The sequence below is a fragment of the Urocitellus parryii genome, unplaced genomic scaffold, assembly GCF_045843805.1.
Source record: "Urocitellus parryii isolate mUroPar1 unplaced genomic scaffold, mUroPar1.hap1 Scaffold_67, whole genome shotgun sequence".
NCBI lineage: Eukaryota > Metazoa > Chordata > Mammalia > Rodentia > Sciuridae > Urocitellus > Urocitellus parryii.
In genome coordinates, this window is record NW_027554122.1 from 800136 (window position 1) to 823804 (window position 23669).

The following is a 23669-nucleotide window of genomic DNA, read 5'->3' on the forward strand; positions in this document are numbered from 1 at the left end:
CTTTCTTTGATGGGGGAATCTCACTATGTTGCCCCTGTTGGACTCAGACTTACGGGCTCAAGTGATGCTCCAGCTGGACTCAAGCAGTTTTCCTGTCTCAGCTGCCTGAGTAGCTGGGGCTACAGGCACATGTCATGATGGCCAGCTCAGTTAATATTTTTTTTGTCATACAAGTGCTGAAAAAAGCTTCAGAGATTATCTAGTCTAGTTATTCACTTAGTAGGAAACAAGCTCTGGGGAAAAAAAGTAGTTGACTCTTCAGTGGCAGAAGTCGGGCCTTCTCATTGTCAGTCCACTTTGCCATTCTGTGGTACTTTGCAAGTTGTGTTCTCTGAGGTGGCACATCTTTCTCTGTTTTTGATGCCAATGGGTTAAATAAAATAGCTTTTTTTAAAAGTCCTTTAATTTCAGAGGGTTGAACAGTTTCATCGTGATAGTAGGTAATGATCACTGAGCTTTGTGAAATCAATGATGCTAATAAAAATGAAGTACTCCCAAAGACCCTGTTATTGTTTCTCACTTTCTTACAGATTCTAAGTCAGTCAGTTGTTGCTGAATGCACCATAATTATGAAAAGAATCTTACTCTTTGCATATGGGAAGATATCCTGTCTTCATTATGACTTTTTCAAGGTTGAATAATCCTGACTGCACCTGGTTTCAGCTAGTAACTTTGGGGGGAATGTAATCTTTGTTTACCATGATCTTTTTGTGGCAAACGAGGCATAAACAGTGTCAAATGTGTTGCATGAAGTGTGATATTAGTTTGACTGTAAAATGAGCTATTTGAATCTTTGAATCCAATATTAGAGTCTTTATTTTTCTTTGCATGGAATTTTGTTTTCCCATCTTTAACTGTCGTGAGGATGACTTCTAAATTTCTGTGCTACTGTGATTTTTTCCTTTAAATCGTCCCACGGTCCGCCCTTTCCTCTCCCTTATCTTCCCCACTTCCCTCACCCCAGCTGAAAATCACACAACTCTTGTAAGAATTTTAATCATCTGCAGAAATGAAAATCCTTAGATAGTCTTATTTCTACTAGAATAAGTGACAAAAGGAAATACTGATGATGAGCTGTCTTGTGAAACTGGGGTAATTGGCTTTGTGATGTACCACAATTTTCTTAGTGTCTCAGATAAGTGGCTATGTTGATTACTGCTGTCTAGTTCATGGAGCCTGGGAATTTTTTTACAGTGACCATCTCTTGGGTCGACTATCAGATCTTAGGAGTCCTTTCTTTCTTTGTTTTTAAAAATATTTTTTAGTTGTAATTGGACAGAATACCTTTATTTTATTAATTTTTATGTGATGCTGAGGATTGAATCCAGGGCTTTGAACGTGCTAGGCAAGTGCTCTACTGCTGAGCCACAACTCCAGCCCAGCAGTCCTTTCTTAATGGCTAGTTTTCTGTTGAAGAGACGGGAGAACAATAACTTGATGTTTAGAAAGGCATGTTTTTACTTTGTTGTGTATATTTCTGAGGGTCACAAAAGAAGGATATCTACTGATTTTATTAGTAAACCATTTGTTAAATAGAAGCAGAAGAGAAAGGAACAGTATAAATACTACCTAGCTAGATATGTTAAGTAACTTGTGATATAGAAAGGGTGAAATAGATTATAATAGAACCCTGTTATGAGATATATATGTTTATATAGAATAAGAGATGTGTTAGGCAGCTTTTTATCACTATGATCAAATACCTGACAAGAACAACTTAGAGGAGGAAAAGTTCATTTGGGGCTTATGGTTTCAGAGGTTCAGTCCATGAACGACTGTCTGACTACTGCTCTGGGCCCAAGGTGTGGCAGAACATGGCAGAAGGGTACAGTGAGGAAAGCTGCTTAGCATATGGTGGGCAGGAAGCAGAGAGAGGAGTTGAGGTGCAAGGGACAAAATACAAACCTCAAAGGCATGCTCCTAGTGACCCAATTCCTCCAACCATGCTACACCTCCCTATAGTTACCATTTAGTTAGTCCATTCAAGCTAGAATGGACTGTTAGGTTAAGGTTACAGCTCTTATAATCAAATCATTTTACTCCTGAATATTTTGGCATCAACAGGAGCTTTTGAGGGGTACCTCATTTCCAAACCATAAGATACAAGATGAATTGTTTTTCCCAAATACAACTTTACATACAGAAAAATACTGATGTATGTATCCCAATACATGAAGATTGTTTTTTATCAGTAAGTGTAAATAAAAAATAAATTTAGAATGATATTCTCATATTTGCATGTTTTCATGAGAGGTTGTAATAGCAGACTTGTTGGACAATAGTTGTTTTGTTTTTCTTAATCTGGATAATACTGGTTATAGGGAAACTGTTTATACTAAATTAGAGAATTATTCTATCCCCTTTCTCCCAGGGGTTGTACCACTGTGATAGTGTACTATGGCATAAGTACTGAGTTAAGAACTGGTTTTGGGGCTGGAGTTGTGGCTCAGCAGTAGAATGCTTGCCTTACACGTGTGCAGCCCTGGGTTGGATCCTCAGCACATAAAAGTAAATAAATAAAATGAAGGTATTGTGTACAACTACAACTAAAAATAAATATTTTAAAAACAAAGAACTGGTTTTATATATGTTTGCTGTCAGAATGTTATCACAAAGGTATAAATGTGTGGACATGTTCAGTAAACATTTACGTTGTTCCCATGATTTGGTGTAATTGAAATGTTTTCTTTTCAATTTCAATTAAGTTTTCCCTTATTCTTTCAGGTGTGGTATTTCTGTTTGGAAAAGTTTTTATTGAATCAGCCAAGACCCATGTGAGCTGTTGTGTCATGGTGAAAAACATTGAGCGAATGCTATACTTCCTTCCCCGTGAAATGGTAAGCATTAGTGATTAGCTTTGAGATTTCAGTAATTATATATGGCACCCATTCTCTATTCCAAGGTCAACCCTGTCCTTCAGTAGGGCAGCAGTTCTTCACAACCCCAATTCTTTCTTACTCCTTGCTTCATGACCACTGATTGTCAGCAATTCCAATAGAGGATGGGAAAATTAGAGAAATGGAGTTGAACTCAGTTTTTCAACTTGTTAGAGTAAAAGTGTCTGAGTTTTAATACAGAATGTTGTATTTCCCTTACTCCTCATTTCCATAATAATTGGGCTTGGGACTCTAAGGCTCTAAAACATGACATGGCATTTGGCCCAGTTTTCCTGCTCTTGTTGCATAGGCAGCTGTAATATTTCCCCTGTGGCCATTTAACAAGATCAGTTCCATTTGCTTCTTCTTTATTAGGACTTTTAATATCTCCAGCTCCCTCCCAGTATCAGTCCCTCCCCATTTCTGTTGAATTGTGGAGCATCTTGGTTAGGATTTATAATATTTATTTTCCCATTGTTTCTTAGCATTGATCATCTTTGCCTTGCTTTATGGTGCTTTGGGAGGAATTGGCCATTGGGTTTAGTATTTTTTAGGGATTGTTTTGCCTTTGAACTCATTGTTGAGACTGTGCTATTAAGTGTTTAAATGGGGGAGGATGAAAAATGTTTTAAACTTGAGTTTCTGGTGGTTAAGAAGATCTTATGTACAGATACTTTTTCTCCCTTTTCTCCTTCCCACGGGAGAACAGAAAATTGATCTAAATACAGGGAAGGAAACAGAAATTCCAGTTACAATGAAGGATGTTTACAATGAATTTGATGAAAGAATAGCAGCAAAATATAAAATTATGAAGTTCAAGTCCAAGGTTTGTATTTGGTTGTAAATTTTTGACCAGCTCTCTTAATTTGTTGTTTGTTAATGTCTTGATTTTGTAAATAGGTATTGCATATCTACTTCATACAAAGTGCCTTCTGCATATCTCTAATTCATAGAATGGCAATCTCATAGGCATGAATATAAAAACTGTGTTAGATTTTTAAAAATAGTTTGCTTTCTTTTTAAACTGCTTATAAAATAATGGTCATGAATTTGAATATATAGATAACTCAAAGCAAATTACTTTAAATGCTTACATTTCATGTTTTTATTCTGAAATGGCAAAGAAAACATTTTGATTTTATAATTAGTTATTGCCAATGCATTTTGATTAGAAGGTTAAGTAAGTTTTAGTTTTAAAAATCAGGGACTATGATGTTATTTCTGATAGAATGAAAGTCTTATATTTGTGATATGTATGACAAATTGTCCAAACTGGTGTTGGTGGCACATGCCTCTGATTCCAGTGACTTGGGAGGCTGAAGCAGAAGGGTTACAAGTTTGAGACCAACCATAGTAACTTAGTGAGACCCTGTCTCAAAAAATAAAAATAGCTGGGGATATAGCTCAGTGGAGAATGCCCCTAAAAAAAGAAACAATATTTTGATTTTAGTGAGATATTGATGCCTTTGGCCATAATTGTGGGGTCTGTAGCCCACTAAAAATATGGGAAGTTAGTAGTGATGGAAAGAAAGGGAGGATTGAGTTGCAAAAGATACAGCAAACAGTCTTAACTACTTAAGTTTTGGATTGTGGCTGAGTCACTTCTTTAAATTTCCACAAGTAATAATGCACAAGGCCTTGGGTTTGATTCCTAGCACTGCAAACAAAAACTAAAAACATAAAATTCCAGAGACAATGTGTTGTAATGGTGAAGCATATGAATGTTAGAGTCAGGTTGCTTGTGATTTAAGTCTTAGCCCTGCTGCTTACTAGTATCTGATTGTGAACAAGTGCCAAGTGACTTCCCTGTGCCTGTTTCTTTATTTGACAAATGAGGCCCTATTGCAAGCATTGTCAAAAGGGTTAAATCTCTTGATTCATATTGAATGATTAGAATACTACTTGACACATAGCCAATGCTTACTACATATGAACTATAATTATAATGTTGATTATTCTAGCAAGATGGAGTTGCTTAATGTCAATTAGTAACAAATAATTTTTATTTTTTGAGACAATATTTTGCTATGTTTTATCAGTGAGGCATGTATAGCTCTGGACTTAAACTCACGATTCTCCTACCCAGATTTCTGAGAGTAGCTGGGATTATAGGCATGTGCCACAACCTGTCTCTTGACAAATGATTTAATGCATTAACATTGTAAAAATAAATCTCTTATTGCTCCTATTTGAATGCAAATATTTTGATTTCTGTAGTGTCTAAGAGAAGTCTTTTTAACATTGTCACTATGAGTCTTAGTCCTAGTTGAAAGGTGAAAGGATACCTTTTTGGCTTTAATTACTCTTGTGTCCCACAAGGATGCTAGATTCCTGATGATTTAATATAGGAAAATGTATTATTTATGTAATGCTGGATAATTTGAGTTTTGAAAACTTTTTTGTCTTAATGATTTTTTAAAACATCTACTTATCCAGACAGTGGAAAAGAATTATGCTTTTGAGATACCTGATGTTCCCGAAAAGTCTCAGTACTTGGAAGTTAGATACTTGGTAAGTTAAACAAAGAAAATTACCTGGTTTTGGTGAATGGCATTTATTTCTACTTTTGAACTTTCAACTAGCTTTCAATTAGTAGTACTGACAGAACTCCTCAAGCCCACAGTTCATTGAGGTGGACATATAGTAATGAATAACTGAAATGGATAAAATTAATTTTAAGTACATAGTCTACAGGTTATACTGTCTTTCTCTGCTTTCAAGTATGCATCTTTAAACAAATAACTTGAAACAGCACAATTGTTTGTCAAGTGGAATGAATGCCACATGATGGAGTTGGACATCATTAGTCTGTTAAGTGTCTCTTGTAAGCAGTGGAAAGGTGAGAGAGGAGTGTCAGTAGCATCATTATAGTGCTGCTCTTGCTCTTGCTCCTGTGACAGGCAAGGTCGTTGCTGTAGGGTGTTAATTAACTAGACCTTAATCTCTTTTTACCTTTGTTCTAGTGTTTTGATCCCACAATGTTGGAAAAGGGAAACTTTTAAAAAATGTTTTTGGCAGTGGTGATGAAAAGTACCATGGAAGCTTTTTCAATTTCAATTTTTCAAGTCCCACTCTGTTGCTTTCATTCTTCTAATGGAGTGGTACTTACTTGGCTATTCTTTATCAGTGAGGCATGTACAGCTTTGGACACAAATTCTCTCTTGGGGGAGCTTCTTGGCCTATTTTCTTCTAATGGGTGTCATGAAGATGCATTATTTTGTCATTGTGAATTGTTTTTGTTTCCTACTGTGAATTGTTTTGGATTTCATTTGTAGCAAATTACATTTCACATGTATCAAAGGGGTTTCTTCTGCTGCTTCATAGAGAGGCTTTTGTTTATTTCAAATATAGAATTGGAAAATGTGAAGTAATAGTTTTAAACAAAAAAGATTTTTTTCCTTTTAGGCAGAAGCTTCCTCAGTATTTAAAAGGAGAAACATTTTCTCATGTATTTGGAACCAACACATCCAGCTTGGAACTGTTCTTGATGAACAGAAAGATCAAAGTACCTTGTTGGCTTGAAGTAAAAAATCCACGTAAGGAAAAATTTAGTCATAATGCTAAGTAGGTTGCTGATAAATGTGCTTTTTTTCCCCCTAAAGGGAAGTTAAGGAATTGGTTTATATATTTTAGTGTGTTTATTTCCTTTTGTGTTTTTTCATCAAGATTTTCCTTGGATGATTGTAGGTATATTTGGAATCACTTTATCTCTGTAATGCCTGGCAGTTTAGTTTAGAAGGAGGCCTTAGCACAGGCAGCCGTTCAGGGTGCGTCCCATTATGCTGTTGTTTACATGTACTTCCCACCTGGCAGATAATGCCCAGCTGTTCTCCATAGTAAACTGCTGACCTTTGGAGGGGAGAAGAATCACATCCTAATGTGGATAGTACTTGTTTTGCCTGTTACTTGATATTTTCTAGCACTTGTATCTGAGATACTCTTTTATCTTCATGAATCTCTTAAAAATGTTTTATGATTCCTCCATGGTAGTGCTTTGGGTTTTTTAAACCTATCTTGGGTTCTGGATTCTTTAGATCATTTTACAAAAAGCTTTGTTTGGATTTAAAAAAAAATTGTAACTGTAGATGGACAGCATACCTTTATTTTATTTGCTTATTTTTTGTATGTGGTGCTAAGGATCAAATGCTGTGCCTCACACATGCTAGGCAAGTGCTCTGCCACCGAGCCATAGCCTCAGCCACTGTTTGGACTTTTTTTTCTCAAGAAAATGAACATAGGTACACACACATCCAGTAATGTGGCTTATTTTTAGTTAGATATTATGTCATTTTTAATAGAAGATAGGACTGAAGAATATCTCAGTTAATCACAGTTGTCATAATTATGGTACTTTTTCTTTTTAAGTTAACAAAAGCGATTGATGTGTTATTTCTATTTTTTTCAGAGCTCTTGAACCAGCCAATCAGTTGGTGTAAATTTGAGGCCATGGCTTTGAAACCTGACCTGGTGAATGTAATTAAGGATATTGGTCCTCTTCCACTTGTGGTGATGTCTTTCAGCATGAAAACATTGCAGAATGCAAAGAACCATCAACATGAGGTAAAAAAAAAAGGACATATTTTGTATTTGTTCCTTAGGTGTAATACTTGGCCTGAACTTGTATAGCTTTACTGCAACAAAGTTGTTCTTGGAGGGGAAAGCATACTAATTTAGTACAAAACTTCATTTTGGAGAAGGAATTGAATTTGTTTCTTTGTCTGGTGTTGTGGATTTTTTCAAGGAGTTAAATTGCTGAAAATATTTTTTTAATGTACACAGAGAATAATACAATGAACTCTCTATATCAATCACATATTCAGCAGTTAGCAAATTTTGTGACACCTGTTTTTCTCCCTTCTTTTTTTTCTCTTGAAGTATTTTAAAGTCAGTTTCAAACAGCATGTCATTTTAACCCTGTGTGTCTTTGTATACATCTCTTAAAATATGCACATTTTCTTATATACCATCATTAGCAAGCCCAATAACAGTAACAGTGATTCCTTGATTTAGTCTGAAATCCCCAGCACATACTTAAATGACTTTGTTTCTCACAATGTCTTTTAACAGATGGTTTGAATCAGGATTTACACAAGATTCACAGATGGTGTTTAATTTTTGTGCCACTTTCATCTCTTTTTAAATGGTATAACTCCCACCCATTCCCCCCACTTTCTTTTCAATGACATTGAATGATTACAAGAATCACTGATAGTTGTCTCATATAATGTCCCATTTTCTGTCTGTATTTGTTTGCTCTGTTGTGGTATCATTGGACTTCTTCCTCTCTACCAGTGGTTGGCAAACAGTGGTCTGTGAGCCAAATTCATCCCACTACCTGTTTTTGTAAATAAAGTTTCCTTGAAACACAGCATATCTTCAACTGTTTTTGCTCTACAACAGCAGAGTCAGTTAGTCATGACAGAGACCATGAGGCCTGCAAAGACTAAAATACTTATTTTTTGGTCCTTTATAGAAACAGAGTGCCTACTCTTCCTCCATCCTTCATACATCCATATGCTATAAGTTATCTCTAAAGGATGAATTAGATTCAAGTTCAACTTTCTTAGCCAAAATACTTTATAGGTAGTAGAGTGTACTTCATATTGGAAGACACATAATGTCAGGTTAAGCTGCTATTATTGAAGCTAATATTGGTCAGTGGGCTCAAATGGTGATAACCACTGTATATTTCTCCATCAGCTTTTCATCTAACCTTGCCACTACATGTGTTTTGGGCTGTTGTGGAGTGCTGTTGTGGTCTATTGCGTTGTGAGATGTTGAGCAGTGTCCGTGGCCTCTACCTGCTAGATGTGTGTACCCCCTCTCCCTGCTAGGTGTAACAGTCTAAAAATGCCTCCAGCAATTGCCAAATATTCCTTAGAGGAAAATGTGAGGGTACAGTTATCCCCAGTTGAGAACTACTGTTCTAATGCCTCCATGAATTAGTCATTTTACCTCAATTAGTTATTTCATTAAGAGTTTTAAAATGGTGGTTTTTACACACACACACACACACACACACACACGTATGTGTATTCCCTATCTGTTGAATTCATTATTATTTTATTTTTGACATTATTATTTTGAAATGGGGTCTCACTATGTTGCCCAGGCTGGCCTTGAACTTCTGGGCTCAAGTGAGCCCCCTGCCTCAGTCTCTCAAGTAGCTGGAACCATAGGCGAGCACCAGTGTGGTCAGCTTGTTACATTTGATCCTTATGGTTTTCTTACTCTGATCAATGGGAGTTTCTTTATGTTTGCTTCATTTTGACATAAATGGGGGTATTTTTAAAAGAGGATTTTGGACAATATTTGCATTCTTTTAGTATGTGATTTCATCTTTATTTTTGGTAGTGCTGGAGACTGAATGAATGCAAGCGCTTGTGCATGCTGAGTGCATGCTCTACCACTGAGCTACAACCCAAGCCCTGATCTTTAAATAATCATTTCTGTAGATGATTGGAGTTAATAGTTAAGTGTTTGGGAAAGGTTCAATAAGTCCTTAGTTAAAATTAAAAAAGAAGTGTCCGTTCTCTTGTGCCCAGAGTTAGGTTTTCACAGACTGTTTCCTAATAAAGTAAATAGGGCTCTGTGGAGAAATGGCTTAATGAAGGCAGGGAATGTTTAAGATAAATCTTGAACATCGTGTTATATCAGAAAGTAAGGATGATATTAAAATCTACTGAAGATATGTCAGAAGGACCTAGGAAACAACTTGCAGAGTATCCTACTGACCAAAGGTGGGACAATGTGAGCACGATAAGAATAATTGCAATAGATGGAAACACTCAGTTCATGATGATACTAACAACAATACCACTGCCACATTGCTCATTTATGAAGGATACTCGGGAACTAACTCATTCTTAAAACTGATAAATGAGGGAATCAAATCAAGCATTATCCTGACTTTTCTGGAAAACATACTGTACCTCAGGCAACCAAATAATTGATGAAGTGAAGTTTCTGTTCTTAGAAGGTTTTCAGCTAATAAATAATGAAGGAAAAATGGAATAATGCCACTTTCTAATCTCCAGTGAAATAATGGCTCTAGGCAATAATTGACAGTGGCTGCTAATTTCACTGAAATATAGAAAAACAGACATTATGTGTCTGTGCTTTCTGATAGAAGTAATCAGTAGCACCTCTAAAGTATTTTTGCCAAATAGTTGAACCTGGTTTTGATAAAGTCATTTGATCTAACTGTGAATTTATAGGCAGTACAGAAACAGAATGTGTTAAATGAAAGTGACCCTATTAGGATATAAGCAACAGAATCCATACTACGGAGCATTCTATAGGATAAACAACTCAGTTTCTTCAACTAATGTAAATTGTAGGGAGATGATAAGTGGGGTAGGGTTGTACCTGTAGTTTTACATATCAGTAAGAATGCAGAATATATATTAGGTGTCTGATAAGTGATTTCCTCCTTCCTTTCTTTGCAGGTTATTGCTATAGCAGCTTTGGTTCATCACAATTTTGCATTAGATAAAGCACCCCCACAACCTCCCTTTCAGTCACACTTCTGTGGTATGTATTTTTTAAAGATACTTTGTTAAAGACTTGATTTTTTTCTTAGACTTTCAAAAATTATTTTCAAGAATAAATAGTGAATACTGTTAAGGTTGTTTTTAGCTATGAAAACTAAGTTTTATTGTCCAGAGTTTTCTGTGCAATGAGGCAGGTGCCAAGGAATAAATTAATGTTCGCCTATTCGGGAGAGGTTATAGTAATATCAAATTGAAATTGAGTTGTACTACAATTCAATGTGTGAAACATCCACAGAATTCTGTGCGTTTAATGAGTCAGTCTCCAAGGAGGATACTCATATAGTCCATGTTGAAAGCCAGTTAAATAAATTTTGTTTTAGCAAATTTATTTTGTTTTAGCAACACATTAGTTTTGCTAAACATAAAACAAAATTTATGATTACTGTGAAGTTTATTACTTAAGTAGGGGGAATACATAGAAGAAAACCCTGGTAATAGCTTGGTGAAAATGTGGATGAAACTAGTCATTAGCTCATTTCAACAAGCCTTTGTTCACCTCCTCTCTATGTTACTGTGAGAACAGCTATTTTTATGTTGTAGAGGAGAAACTCTTTTCCAAGTTTGAGAAGTTTGAACTGAGTTACTTCATTGTAAACTGGTTAAGGCTTTGGTGGTGGTGGGATTTCCTCTGGGAGAGAATGTTATAATCATTCATTTTGACTTTGATGGATAGCAAAATTTGATCAAAGTTTTAACAATTGTAGGGATAGAGTTCTGTGCTTGGTGATTCATTTGAATCCCAACATGATCAATGAAAATACTTGAACCTTTTAACATTTAGGGATGGGGGAATATTTATATCTAATTTCCAAATTTCTATTTGGAAACATGCATTGATGTCTACCTGAAATTAAAATAAAATGGGTTTTGGAATTTTTTCCCCCTTCTTATAGTTGTGTCTAAACCGAAGGACTGTATTTTTCCATGTGCTTTCCTTAAAGTCATTAAGGAAAAGGTAAATAGCTAATTATTCCTTTTAAATATGAAGTATTTATTTGTTTGGAAAGAAAATAGGAGGATAGTATGCTCCATGAATTTTTTTCTGGGCCCTTAATAAAATGGCAGGGGAATAATAAAATGTAGTGAGCTTTTCACAAAGCTAAATGTATTCAATATAAATAATTTTTTTGGAGTGTACATTTTTAATTTTTTTTCTTTCATCTCCTTTTTTAAAATTTGTTCTAATTAGTTATACATGACAGAATATGTTTTTTTAAAGAATTTTTTTTAGTTGTCAATGGACCTTTATTTATTGATACGTGGTGCTGAGAATCAAACCCAGTGCCTCATACATGCTAGGCAAGTGTTCTGCCACTGAGCCACAACCTCAGCCTGACAGAATGCATTTTGACACATCATACATAAATGGAGTATAACTTCTCATTCTTCTGGTTGTACATGATGTAGAATCACACTAGTTGTGTAATCATGTATACACATAGGGTAATAATGTTTGATTAAAAGTTCACTTGTTAATGTCTTCACGTGACAAAATCAAATGCTGCAACCTTGTCAGGTTTCATGTATATTATTTTAAATTGACTTGAGAAGTCCAACAGTTTGAGGGTACTTTTAGGTTAGGCTATCATTTGTGACATGTCCTGAATTACCTATCCAAGTACAGTGACCTAGGAATTCTTGTAGAGTCAAACTGACATTTTTGTGACGTAGTTGTGGAATACATATAGTTTTCAATTTCTATTTTAAGAGATTTTTAATAAGAGCAGATTGAATACTTGATTTATATTCAGCAATCCAAGTGGAAGGCTTTTGTGTAAAGATAGATTTTATTTATATTTAAAATACTCACAATTTTTATATTTGTTTTTAGTCTAGTTTCTTATTTATCTGTTCTTATACCATTATTTGAGAATAGTTTATACAACCCTTGGAATTTCTTTTCCTGATAAATACATCAACAGTGAAGTCTACCAGGGATTATATAGGAAATCAAGTAATGCTTTTGAAAGGTACTCTAATTTATATGCTTTCAAATGTGTCCAATGTACAAACATGTCTCTATGGAAGGACATTTCTGCTCTTGCTGTTACTTAGCACTTAAAATTTTGCTTTATTCTCATGCATATTACTAGAATGAGCTCCTCAGAGACTTTGTGCAATTATTATTGCAAAACCTAGAATCTAAAATTTCATTTCTGCATTTAGTTTTGAAATGGGGAGTTTCTTTTAACCCTAAGAAATCTTAATCCTGGTTAAACAAGAAGCCAAGGTATAATACTTTAAAGAGTTTGTGACTGGTATGTTTTTATTAACAGAATGTGAAGGTTGAGGTTGCTACAACAGAAAGAACACTGCTAGGTTTTTTCCTTGCAAAAGTTCACAAAATTGATCCTGATATCATTGTGGTAAGTAGCTTTTTGATCATGTTGCGGGGAAACTCTTCATTTCTTAGTTCTTTTCAGTGTGACTTTATTGGTTATTTTTATTGTTTATTTACTTTTGAGCTCCAAAGAATCTTTTCAGAGTGAAATGAATTGCTATACTAATTACAAATAGAAAGGGGAAAAACCCTAGCCTACTATAAGATAGGCTTTGTGTGTGTGTGTGTGTGTGTGTGTGTGTGTGTGTGGTGTGTGTTGCTCGGGATTGAATCCAGGGCTTTGTGCATGCAAGGCAAGCACTTTACCAACTGAGCTATATCCCCAGCCCCCTAGGCTTTTTTTTCTAATATTAAAGCAACCCTTGAATTATTATTGAAGTTTAAAATACTCTAGTTATTTACAGTTGACGAGACCAGCATATCAGTTAGTAAATGTATATAAGCTATTAGTATCTTTAAAATTTTTGCTTAGTGACCCAGATGTATAGTGTCAACAGGAGTTAATTAATTCCCTTGATTGGGTGCAAATCAGAAAACTAAGTATTTTAGTTTTATGAGCCTAGTGGATCTCTATGACATACCTTTGAGAGCTCATACTAGCAATTTTTTTTCTCTTGACAACTTCCCATGTTCCGACTAGATAGTGAGAGCTAATAATTCATTGTTTTGCCCCAGTTCGTAGAAGTTATAAAGCAAGATATTTACTTTTGTGTGTTTTTTGGCCTTCCTTTATATGCTTCTTGATAGGAATTTTTCCTTTTGTCTTTTTTTCTGGGTCAATTGATCAGTCAAACTCTATTGTTTTATTTTTTGACAGAAAGTATAATAAACACCTATATTTTAAATATGATATTAGTAATATGGTTATAATATATATTAGTGGTAGATGGACACAATACCTTTATTTTGTTTATTTATATGTGGTGCTGAGGATCAAACCCAGTGCCTCACACATGCCAGGCAAGTGCTCTACCAATGAGCCACACCCCCGCCCCTATATATATATATTTTTTAGTGTTAGAAAAATTAATAAAAAACTGTTCTTATATTACAGCTTCTTTTTAAAAGATCTTTTAAAAATGTGTTCTTTTTAGATATACATGAGTAGGGTATTTTTGTTTGTTTGTTTTTTAAGATAGGGTCCTGCTAAGTTGCTTAGGGCCTCACAAAGTTGTTGAGGCTGGCTTTGAACTCACAATCCTCCTGCCTCAGCCTTTTGAGCTGCTGGGATTACAGGCATATGCCACTGCATCTGGCAGTAGAGTGTATTTTGACATATTATACGTACATGTAGTATAACTTAGTCTAATTGGGATCCCATTCTTGTGGTTGTACGTGATGTGGAGTTTCACTGGTGATGTATTCATATATGAACATAAGAAAGTTATGTCCTATTTGTTCTACGATCTATTCCCAGTCTTCTCCCTTCCCTTCATCCCCTTTGTCTAATACACTTAATTTCTATTCTTTCCTCCCCTTGTTGTGTGTTAGTATCCACATATCAGAAAGAACATTCAACATGTTTTTTTTTGGGATTGGCTTATTTAACTTAGTATGATAGTCTCTAGATCCATCTATTTACTGCCAAAAGTCATAAAGTAATCTGGTTATATTGAAGCCTTGCAAAAATGTTTGCCATATCCTTCAGGTTCATTTTTATTCTCAGATATCTTATCTTGTAGTGGCATAGCTACTGTCCTGAAAGCCTGCGGATTGTTAAAAATGTCTCTGCACCCACATCCCTTTGTTATTTCAGGACCCATATTTAAAGTGTGAAAAAATCTGTCCATAGTCCTCTGATGCTCTGGCTTAGCACTGGGCCCTCACCTAGTCTCGACTAACAGTAATTTGGTCCCCAGAGTGATGTCTTGGAGCACTATGATACCTGGCCTGACTTAGGATGTTAGAGCCAAGTCTGAGTGAGAAATTCGAATGTAAGATAGAGTCCTGACATGAGTTTGGGTCCCTGATCCCAGGCATGATAATTTGAAAATGATACATTCTTATAATCCTTTGGGACTTTAATTTAATAGACAAAACTGCCATAAATATATAATGGGGTATATTGTTTTTATGTGGTGGTAAAGTACACATAACATAAAATTAACCATTTTGACTGCTTTTAAGTGTACAATTCAGGGATATTAGCTACATACATAATGTGCAGCCATTAACACCATCCATCTCTGTAATTCTTCATCTTCTGAAACTGAAATGGTACTAATTACCTCCTCGTTCCCCTAGCCCCTGGCAACCATCATTCTGCCTTCTGTCTCAATGATTTTGTATACTCCAAGTGGTAGTATATGTTTTTAATTAAAATTAGTATCAAGTAAATCTATTTATTGATAACAATTATTTTGAACCTCGTCTAATTTTTAATTAAGTGAGTAATGTTATTCACGTGACAGAAATTGGGAATTATAGAAATGAAAAAATCTAGTTGCATTTTGAGTTATTTTCTATTCTATACAATTTTGTTTACTTCTTTTTAAGTTTTTTACTTGAACTATTCATTGGTATTATATATTTATTTTGTTGCATATTTATTAAGTATCTAAATCAGTAGGGGTTGAACTCAGGTTTTAAAGAAGCCAAATGCAGTTCCTGAATTTTCTAAGAAGTTTTTTGCAAACTCCTACAACACAAGCAGGTTTTCTGTTTTTAAGGAAGCAAAATTGAATTGTTTGAATACAGCTTTTAGTGATCATGTAAAAGTATGGGATGTTAAAATTTACATTTGCTTTTGAGATTGTGAGGCATGCGCTGCAAATTAAAAGAGATCATATGAACCTTGCATCAATTAGTATGAAATAAAGTTTAATTCAAGCAATCTGCTTAGCAGCCTTGTTAATGTCAAGGCTAATGAATGCTGCTGATGAATAAATTCCTGAAGAAGAAAGGACCCCCAATCGGAGGTAAGCTCACGATGTGATGTCTTCAATTAGAGACCAGAAAAAGAAAGGGCAAAGAAATTCTGTGTGTTTGAAGGTAAATCATCTAATTTGCATTTGTTATAATGTTATTGGCTGCCTCCTTTTTCTGCCTAGGGTCATAATATTTATGGGTTTGAACTGGAAGTGCTACTGCAGCGAATTAATGTGTGCAAAGTTCCTCACTGGTCCAAGATAGGTCGTCTGAAGTGATCCACCATGCCGAAGCTTGGGGTAATGGTAGTTTTGAAAATCTTATTTCTTTTATTTGCCATTTTTTTATTGGGTACTTACCAAGAAAGTACTATACTTTTTTGAATAGGAATTGATTGTCTTATAGGAACTTCAGTACATTTTAACTTTGATACCAAATGTCTTTTCCTTGGAATCCAGCATTTTACTTGAAAAAGCCACTGGTCATTTTTTAAATCAATGATTGGAATCTAGAAATAGTAAAGAAAGACAGCACATACATATTACTTTTACTTCAGCATTCCTAAAGTGATAAGCCTTAGGGTAGGGTTGCAGGGTTCAGAATTCATTGAGTATTATCATTCAGGAAGATGGGAAGAATGAAAGGAAGGGAGCTAATGTGAAATATAAGAAAGCAGTGAGCTATGTGCTTTCTCATGTAGTTAGCCTCTCATAGCAACTTCAATTTCATTTTGTAGACATTCACACAGGTCTAGTAGGGGAAGAACTGAGATTTGAACCCAGATCAGTCTGACTCTTTTAAAGCCTATGTACTTTTTATTCTGCTTGCTTGCTTCACATGTGGAGAGGTTTTGGTCGTCTTTGTATGAAGCACCTTCTTCCTAACCCTGATACTGTTCAGAGATTGAAGTCTTATTTTACCTAAAGCTTACAAATAAAATCAGCATGCTATCTCATCAGAGAACTTAGGAATCTGTCCCTTTTATAATGATCTCTTGAGGATTCTGCTGCTGCTCTCTGCTATCAGAGTTGGGACTCTTACTCTTCTTTTTCTGTTCATATCTTTAAGGTGAAGAGGTTATTATTACTTATTGTAAACATTTGCTTATCTCACCCCTTTTTCCCTTCATACTCCCTTCAGACTTTTCTGAATATGGAATCTTCTCAGTGAGGTATACCCCAACCAGTCTATACCTGTAGGTATAGTCCCCCCAAATTCCTTATCCCTCCTACCCAACTCTACTTTTCCCCTTTGCCAGAAACTTATTAACTCCTAAAACTATATACTTTCTTATTTATGTTATTCATTTAATATATACAATAAAAATAAAGTCAGGATTCTTAGTTTTTTTTTTTTACTTTGTTCACTGCCATATCCTTAGAATAGTGTCAATCAGATACATGATAAATGTTCAAAAATTTTCATTGATAAATGGAAGAATGAGAATTTTATTTTTGTAAATTTTGAGGTCAACCTCAAAGTAGGATAGCATGGAATATTCATGGGACTTGCTTTTTGTCCTCATCTTTGTAGGGCCGGAGTGGATTTGCTGAAAGAAATGCTACCTGTGGCCGAATGATCTGTGATGTGGAAATTTCAGCAAAGGAATTGATTCATTTCAAAAGCTACCATTTGTCTGAACTTGTTCAACAGATTCTGAAAATGGAAAGGGTTGCAATTCCAATGGAAAATGTACAAAATATGTACAGGTATGATCCCAGATTCTTTAGAATCTGTCTATCTTGAAATTAGCAATAGAAGGATGCCACTACTATCCTTAAGCTATAGGGACCTGTGCCATGGTACCATGGAGCAGAACATTGTCTTTATGTCAGCACCACCATGTCCATTACTTCATAATTTGAACTAGTTTACTTCTTGAATTATTCTAATTTGATCTGTTTATGTCCATCTCCTTCACATTTTTTAACACTACCTTGATGTTTCCTATTGGTAATTTGGAAATTGATATGAATTTAGAGTTTGTCAATTCTTTCACTTAATTTTTAAATATTTTTTAGTCATTGATGTACCTTTATTATTTATTTATTTATTTACATGTGGTGCTGAGGATCGAACCCAGTGCCTCACACATGCTAGGCAAGTGCTCTGCCACTGAGCCACAACCCCAGCCCCATTCTTTCACATAATTAATGAGATATTTTGGAAATACAAAAAACTGAGCAATCACTAAGCCATTTAGAGATATTACTTGCTTGTTTTTAAAGTAAGGTTTCTGCTACTTCTCTAGCTATTTTTTCATGTTTTCCTACCTGTTTCTCCAGAGTTCTTGGACTACTGCTCTCTTTTGACTTTGTATCCTCTCCAAGTAATCTCATTGTCTTGAAAATTTAAATACCATATGGGGGCTGATGCTCCTCACTGTGTTTATTCAGTTTTGAATTTTCCCCTACATTTCAGATTCATGTAATCACTTGATGTTTAATATGAACCTTTAGTTTGTTCAGAACTGAGATCTGATCTTCTCCCATTGTCTTTCTGTAGTCTTTCCTTACTAAATTAATGATACCTCTATTTTTTCATTACCATTGTAAGCCTTCAGTCATCTTCTCCCCTAAATCTCTGAGGCTTCCTTGGTTCCTCTCTCTGATATCCTACAGTAGATCCATTAGGTAATTCTATCAGCTCTTCTAAATATATCTAGATCTGACAACATCTTTTCACCTCCATTGACCCTATCCTGGTTTAGGCCACCATCCCCTTCCCCCTGAATTGAAGCTGTCTTAGTCTGTTTTCTGTTGTTTATAATGCAGTACCACAGACTGGGAAAATTATAAAGAAAGGAGATTTATTTTGACTTATGGTTCTGAAGGTCTAAGCTTGAGGAGCTGCATCTAATGATGATCCTCTTATTGTCAGAGTCCTGAGGTGGTACAGTGTATCACCTGGTGAGAGGCAGAGAGTGAATGTGTGTATCCTTAGCTTTCTTTTTTCTCTTCTTATAAAGCTACCTGCATTCAATCATGGGGGCTCAAAGCCCCCACTTTAAATACTTTAGTATTTAAGTTTCTACCCTCATAATATTTCACAGTGGGGATTAAATTCCAACATGAGTTTCAGAGCGATAAACCATATTCAAACTGTAGCACTGGGTCTTATATTGCCAGTCTCCTTGGTTTTGCTCTTGCTCCTTCGTGGTTTATTTTTAATCCAGGATCAAGGTTATCCTGCTGAAATTAAAGTCAGCTCAAAATCTCCCATTGACTGTTCATTTGGAGTAAAACTGGATTTTATTTTGGCTTATGAGGTCCTATGCACTGTATCTCTATGCTGTTGACTGTCTTCTGCTCTCACTATCATTCTCTCTCATTCAGCCATATTTATGTACTTCCAGGTCCTGAAACTACCATATATGAAGTAAGCATATATTGCATGTTTACTGTGCACTAGGCACTGTCTATAATCAGCTCAGAGCATTGGAATGCTCTTCTGACTACCTGGATTGCTCTTCCCTCAGATACCTTTCCATAAGGCTTGCTCCTGTGTTAGTCAGCTTTCTATGCTGTATCAAAATTTCCTGAGAAGAGCAACTCAAGGGAAGATTTATTTTGGCTCACAATTTTAGAGGTTTCATCTGTAGTTGGTTGACGCTGTTGTTGCATTTAGGCTTGTGCGTTTAAGCACTGTTGGATTCAGTGCTTGCTTGGGGTAGTTGTTATATGATAATGAGTCTAAATGCAGAACATGGTGGGGAACACATTGGGAGGAGAGAGTGAAAGAGAAAGAGAAGTATACCCTCAAGGGCATCCCCCCACTAGGACCACTTCTTAAAATGTTTCTTCCACCTCCCAAACCCATCATGGATGAATCATGCTATAATCGTTATAATCCAGCTACCTCCCAAAGGCCCCACCTCTGAACAGTACTGTACTGGGGATTAAGCTTTCAACACATGAGCTTTTGGGGGTCATTTCAGGTCTAAATCATAACACTTGTTCACCACTTCCAGGTCTTTATTTTCAATGAAGTTTTCTCTGGTTCTCTAACTAAAAGTTCAATCTCTGTTCTTGATATTTTATACTGTCTTTGGGGCTTAACTTTTTCTCTTTAACACTTTGCATTATATAATATACTACATATTTAATTTATTTTTATTTTTTAAACTCTTGTCTTCCCCATGAGGATTTAAACTCCACGAGGATAGGACTTCCTGTCCATTTTGGGTATAGCCAGTGCCTAGTGCATAGTAAACATGCAATATATGCTTGTTTCATAGAATGAATGAAAGGATTCAGTGATTTTCAGGTATGCAGTTATTAACACATATGAATTTTTTTGTGGAATTTTTTTGTGCTTAGAGAAGGGCACTGGGATCAGTGGTATAAATGAATTCCTAATTACATACCGACCTTCTTTTAAATTGTTTCCAAAGGCAAGGTGCTGTTGCTCTGAAGTTACTTACACCAAAAATTCCTTGGAAGATTTTATGAAGTTCTGATTATAGTTATTGTTTCTTTTAATTACTTGATTCTGTTTCATTCTTACTTTTCTGTACAGTGAATCTTCTCATCTGTTGTACCTGTTGGAACACACCTGGAAAGATGCCAGGTTCATTTTGCAGATCATGTGTGAGCTAAATGTTCTTCCATTAGCATTGCAGATCACTAACATCGCTGGAAACATTATGGTAAACCTAACTTAGAAAGGGGGAAAAAGCATTTCCTGTTGGATTCAGTGCTTGCTTGGGGTAGTTGTTATATGATAATGAGTCTAAATGCATGCTTATAAAATGAGTAACTTGGATTCTGAAAGCTGGGCATCTTTTGTAAAAGGAAAAACTGGTTGGGAGAAGGGGAGGAATGCCAGGTGCAGTGTGCTGAAATTTGGGTGAACATAAGGATCATCTCTCTAACATCTGGATGTGTCTGGTGGAATGGTCCTTTTGGGAGTAAGGAAATAGCCAAGTTGTTAATAATTTAAGCTGTCTCTTTTATAATACTTAAAGAAAATGTTAGAAATAATTTACTACATTCCCCCCCAAAAAAGCAGCCTTTATTTTAGTAGTAGTTTTGAAGGAGGTATCTTGATAAAATTAAAATTAACTAACTCAAAGTTGTTTTTGTTTGTTGTGATTTGGAGCTCAAATTGTAAAAAGAATTTCTATTTAATAGTCCAGGACACTGATGGGTGGACGATCTGAGCGTAATGAGTTCTTGTTGCTTCATGCATTTTACAAAAACAACTATATCGTGCCTGACAAGCATATTTTCAGAAAGCCTCAGCAAAAAATGGTGGGTCCAAAATTACGTAGTATTTTGCTTTTCTTATTCCTCCTTTTTAATTACCTAGATAGCTTTTTTAAAAAAATTGCTGCAATAACATCTGCCTCTAGAATAATCCCCTGTGTACTAGAAATCATGTCAAGTTTGTTCCAGTGGGTTTGTGTGGCTTCCTTCTCTACTTTTTTCTGTACAGACAAAATTATTTGTGAAATATGAAATTCTTAAAGGTGGAATTAGACCTTTTTGGTAGATAGCTACACATGGAAAATGTTTTGTCACTTAACCACTATCCAAAGCTTAATGTCAATTAAACCTTTAATTTCCTTAAACCAGTGAGCTTTTATTTTTATGTTGCATTTTTTCTGTACAGGTTTAATATCTGTAATCTAAAATGTTTGAAACTGGAAGCGTTTCAGATTTTGATTTTTTTCCAGATTTTGGAATATTTGCATTTTTGTAATGAGGTATCTTGGGGATGTGATTGAAGTCTAAACACAAAATTGTTTTATGCCTTATATAACATCCTGTAGTAATTTTATACCATATTTTTAGTGTACCTGTGTTTTGACTGTACCCTGTTACATGAAGTGGGGATTTTGTACTTGAATAAGGCATCATGTTGGTACTCAAAATGCTTCATATTTTTTTAAATATATTTTTTAGTTATACATTGACACAATATCTTTATTTTGTTTATTTTTATATGGTGCTGATGATCGAACCCAGGATCTCTCACATGCGAGGCAAGCGCTCCACCACTGAGCCACAACCCCAGCCCCTGTTTCATATTTTTGAGCACTTCAGATTTTAGATTTTCAGATTGGGGATACTCGGTTTGAACTAGTATGATTATGAACACTACAATCAGGTTTCTGAAGTGGCCTCCATCATATTGGGGCTAAAACTTTAGCTACTGTTCTATCTATTGATGGTAAATGATACAGAATGGAAATTTAATGTTGAAAGTGTGATTAAGGTGGCTGGGGATGTGGCTCAAGTGATAGCACGCTTGCCTGGCATGCATGCAGCCCGGGTTCGATCCTCAGTACCACATACAAACAGAAATGTTGTGTCCGCCGAAAACTAAAAAATAAATATTAAAATCCTCTCTCACTCTCACTCTCTCTTTAAAAAAAAAGTGTGATTAAAGTTCTTGTATTTGCTTGTTTTATGAACCTTAACAAAATTAATAGTGAATATTAATTTAGAACTATTTAATTTATCCAGAAGCATTAAATGTGGGCCATTAGTAAACTACACAGGAATGGATTTTCATTATGTGGACATAGTTATTTTAAAGTGTCCATATTAACAATGAGAGTGAGCCAGGCATCGTGGCATGTGCCTATAGTCCCTGTGCTACTTGGGAGGACACAGGAGAATTCACTTGAACTTAGGCATTTGAAGTCACCCTAGGCAGCGTAGCAAAATCCCATCTAAAAAAAAAGCTGGGGTGTATTGGTGCATGCCTATAATCCCAGTGGCTCAGGAGGCTGAGACAGGAGAATCATGAATTCAAAGACAGCCTTTGACAGCATTGGCAAGGCACTAAGCAACTCAGTGAGACCCTGTCTCTAAATAAAATACAAAATAGGGCTGGGGCTCAGTGGTTGAGTGCTCCTGAGTTCAATCCCTGGTACCACCTACCCCCCCCAAAAAAAAAGAGAGAGAGAACAATAATACCTATGTGAAATACTGTAGTTTTTTTTACATCATGAATATTAGAGTGATGAATTTAATAGGACCCGTTTACAATTACAAATTCTGTATAATATGAAAAGTTGTATTTTTAATAATCATGAATTAAAAATATGAACTTTCTATGAGTTCAGAAATATTTAAAATAGAACTTGCATAGATTCTGAGATACAGCATTGCTTAGGAAACTACCATGCTTGGCATTCATTTTGATTCATGAACATATTACAATAATTGTATTTTCCCATAGGTAGGACCACTAACTAAAAATAATGTTGGTTAAAACTAAGTACTGTTATTGAAAAAGAGAGAATGGTAAGACTTCCTAATTAATTAATTAATTGCTGGCTGATTAAGTTATCTTTCATTTGACATTAGAGAGATGAAGATGAAGAAATTGATGGAGATACCAATAAATACAAGAAAGGGCGGAAGAAAGCAGCTTATGCTGGAGGCTTGGTTTTGGACCCCAAAGTTGGTAAGATGAGACCTTGGATTGGTTTACTCTGGGCGTTAAGGGTTTTTTTTCAGGTATAGCTAGACCTGTATTGGATCTTGGAAGTCAGCAAGTAGATAAAAATAAGATCATAATGATCTTATTTTTATCTTGTATGTTGTGCAAATCTTGTTTGCCAGTCAGCTAATATGGAATTAATGTGGATTTTTCTGCTATTCTAATATAATTTTTATTTATATAATTTTTACATATCTTGAAATACTGTTTTTTTTTTTTTTTTTTTTTTTTTTTACTTTTTCTAACCACTTAAAAATGTTTCTTAGCTTATGAATGATACAGAAATAGGCAGTTAGCTGTGTTTGGTTTGTGCATGCTTTGCCAACCCCTGGTCCGGTGTAGAAGCTATGTGTCCTGCAATGGGAGTACCTCTCCCTTCTTCCCTCCATTCTGTGAGGGTAGGTTCTGCCTCTGCCAGTATGCTAGGACCAATTCATTTGGCCAACAAAGTTAAATACAGATAATAGCCACAAAATCGAATTTTAACAGGAGAATAACTTTTCCTTGTCAAGAGTGGCAAAGATAGTGTTTTGTGGTAGAGCTAGAAAGGATCTTATTTTTAAGCCGTTTTGACCA

General features: G+C 35.4%; 1 protein-coding gene across 1 annotated transcript in view; it reads left to right on the plus strand.

The window, feature by feature from the left end:
* Positions 1 to 23669, plus strand: part of LOC144252900 (DNA polymerase alpha catalytic subunit-like) — a 92451-nt gene that overhangs the window by 63288 nt on the left and 5494 nt on the right. The window contains 13 exon segments of the mRNA XM_077794947.1: positions 2725 to 2837; positions 3586 to 3702; positions 5313 to 5387; positions 6286 to 6412; positions 7282 to 7436; positions 10325 to 10409; positions 11323 to 11384; positions 12706 to 12795; positions 15821 to 15937; positions 17172 to 17347; positions 20157 to 20286; positions 20771 to 20890; positions 22958 to 23057. Of these exon segments, the coding sequence (XP_077651073.1) occupies positions 2725 to 2837; positions 3586 to 3702; positions 5313 to 5387; positions 6286 to 6412; positions 7282 to 7436; positions 10325 to 10409; positions 11323 to 11384; positions 12706 to 12795; positions 15821 to 15937; positions 17172 to 17347; positions 20157 to 20286; positions 20771 to 20890; positions 22958 to 23057 (1467 nt within the window).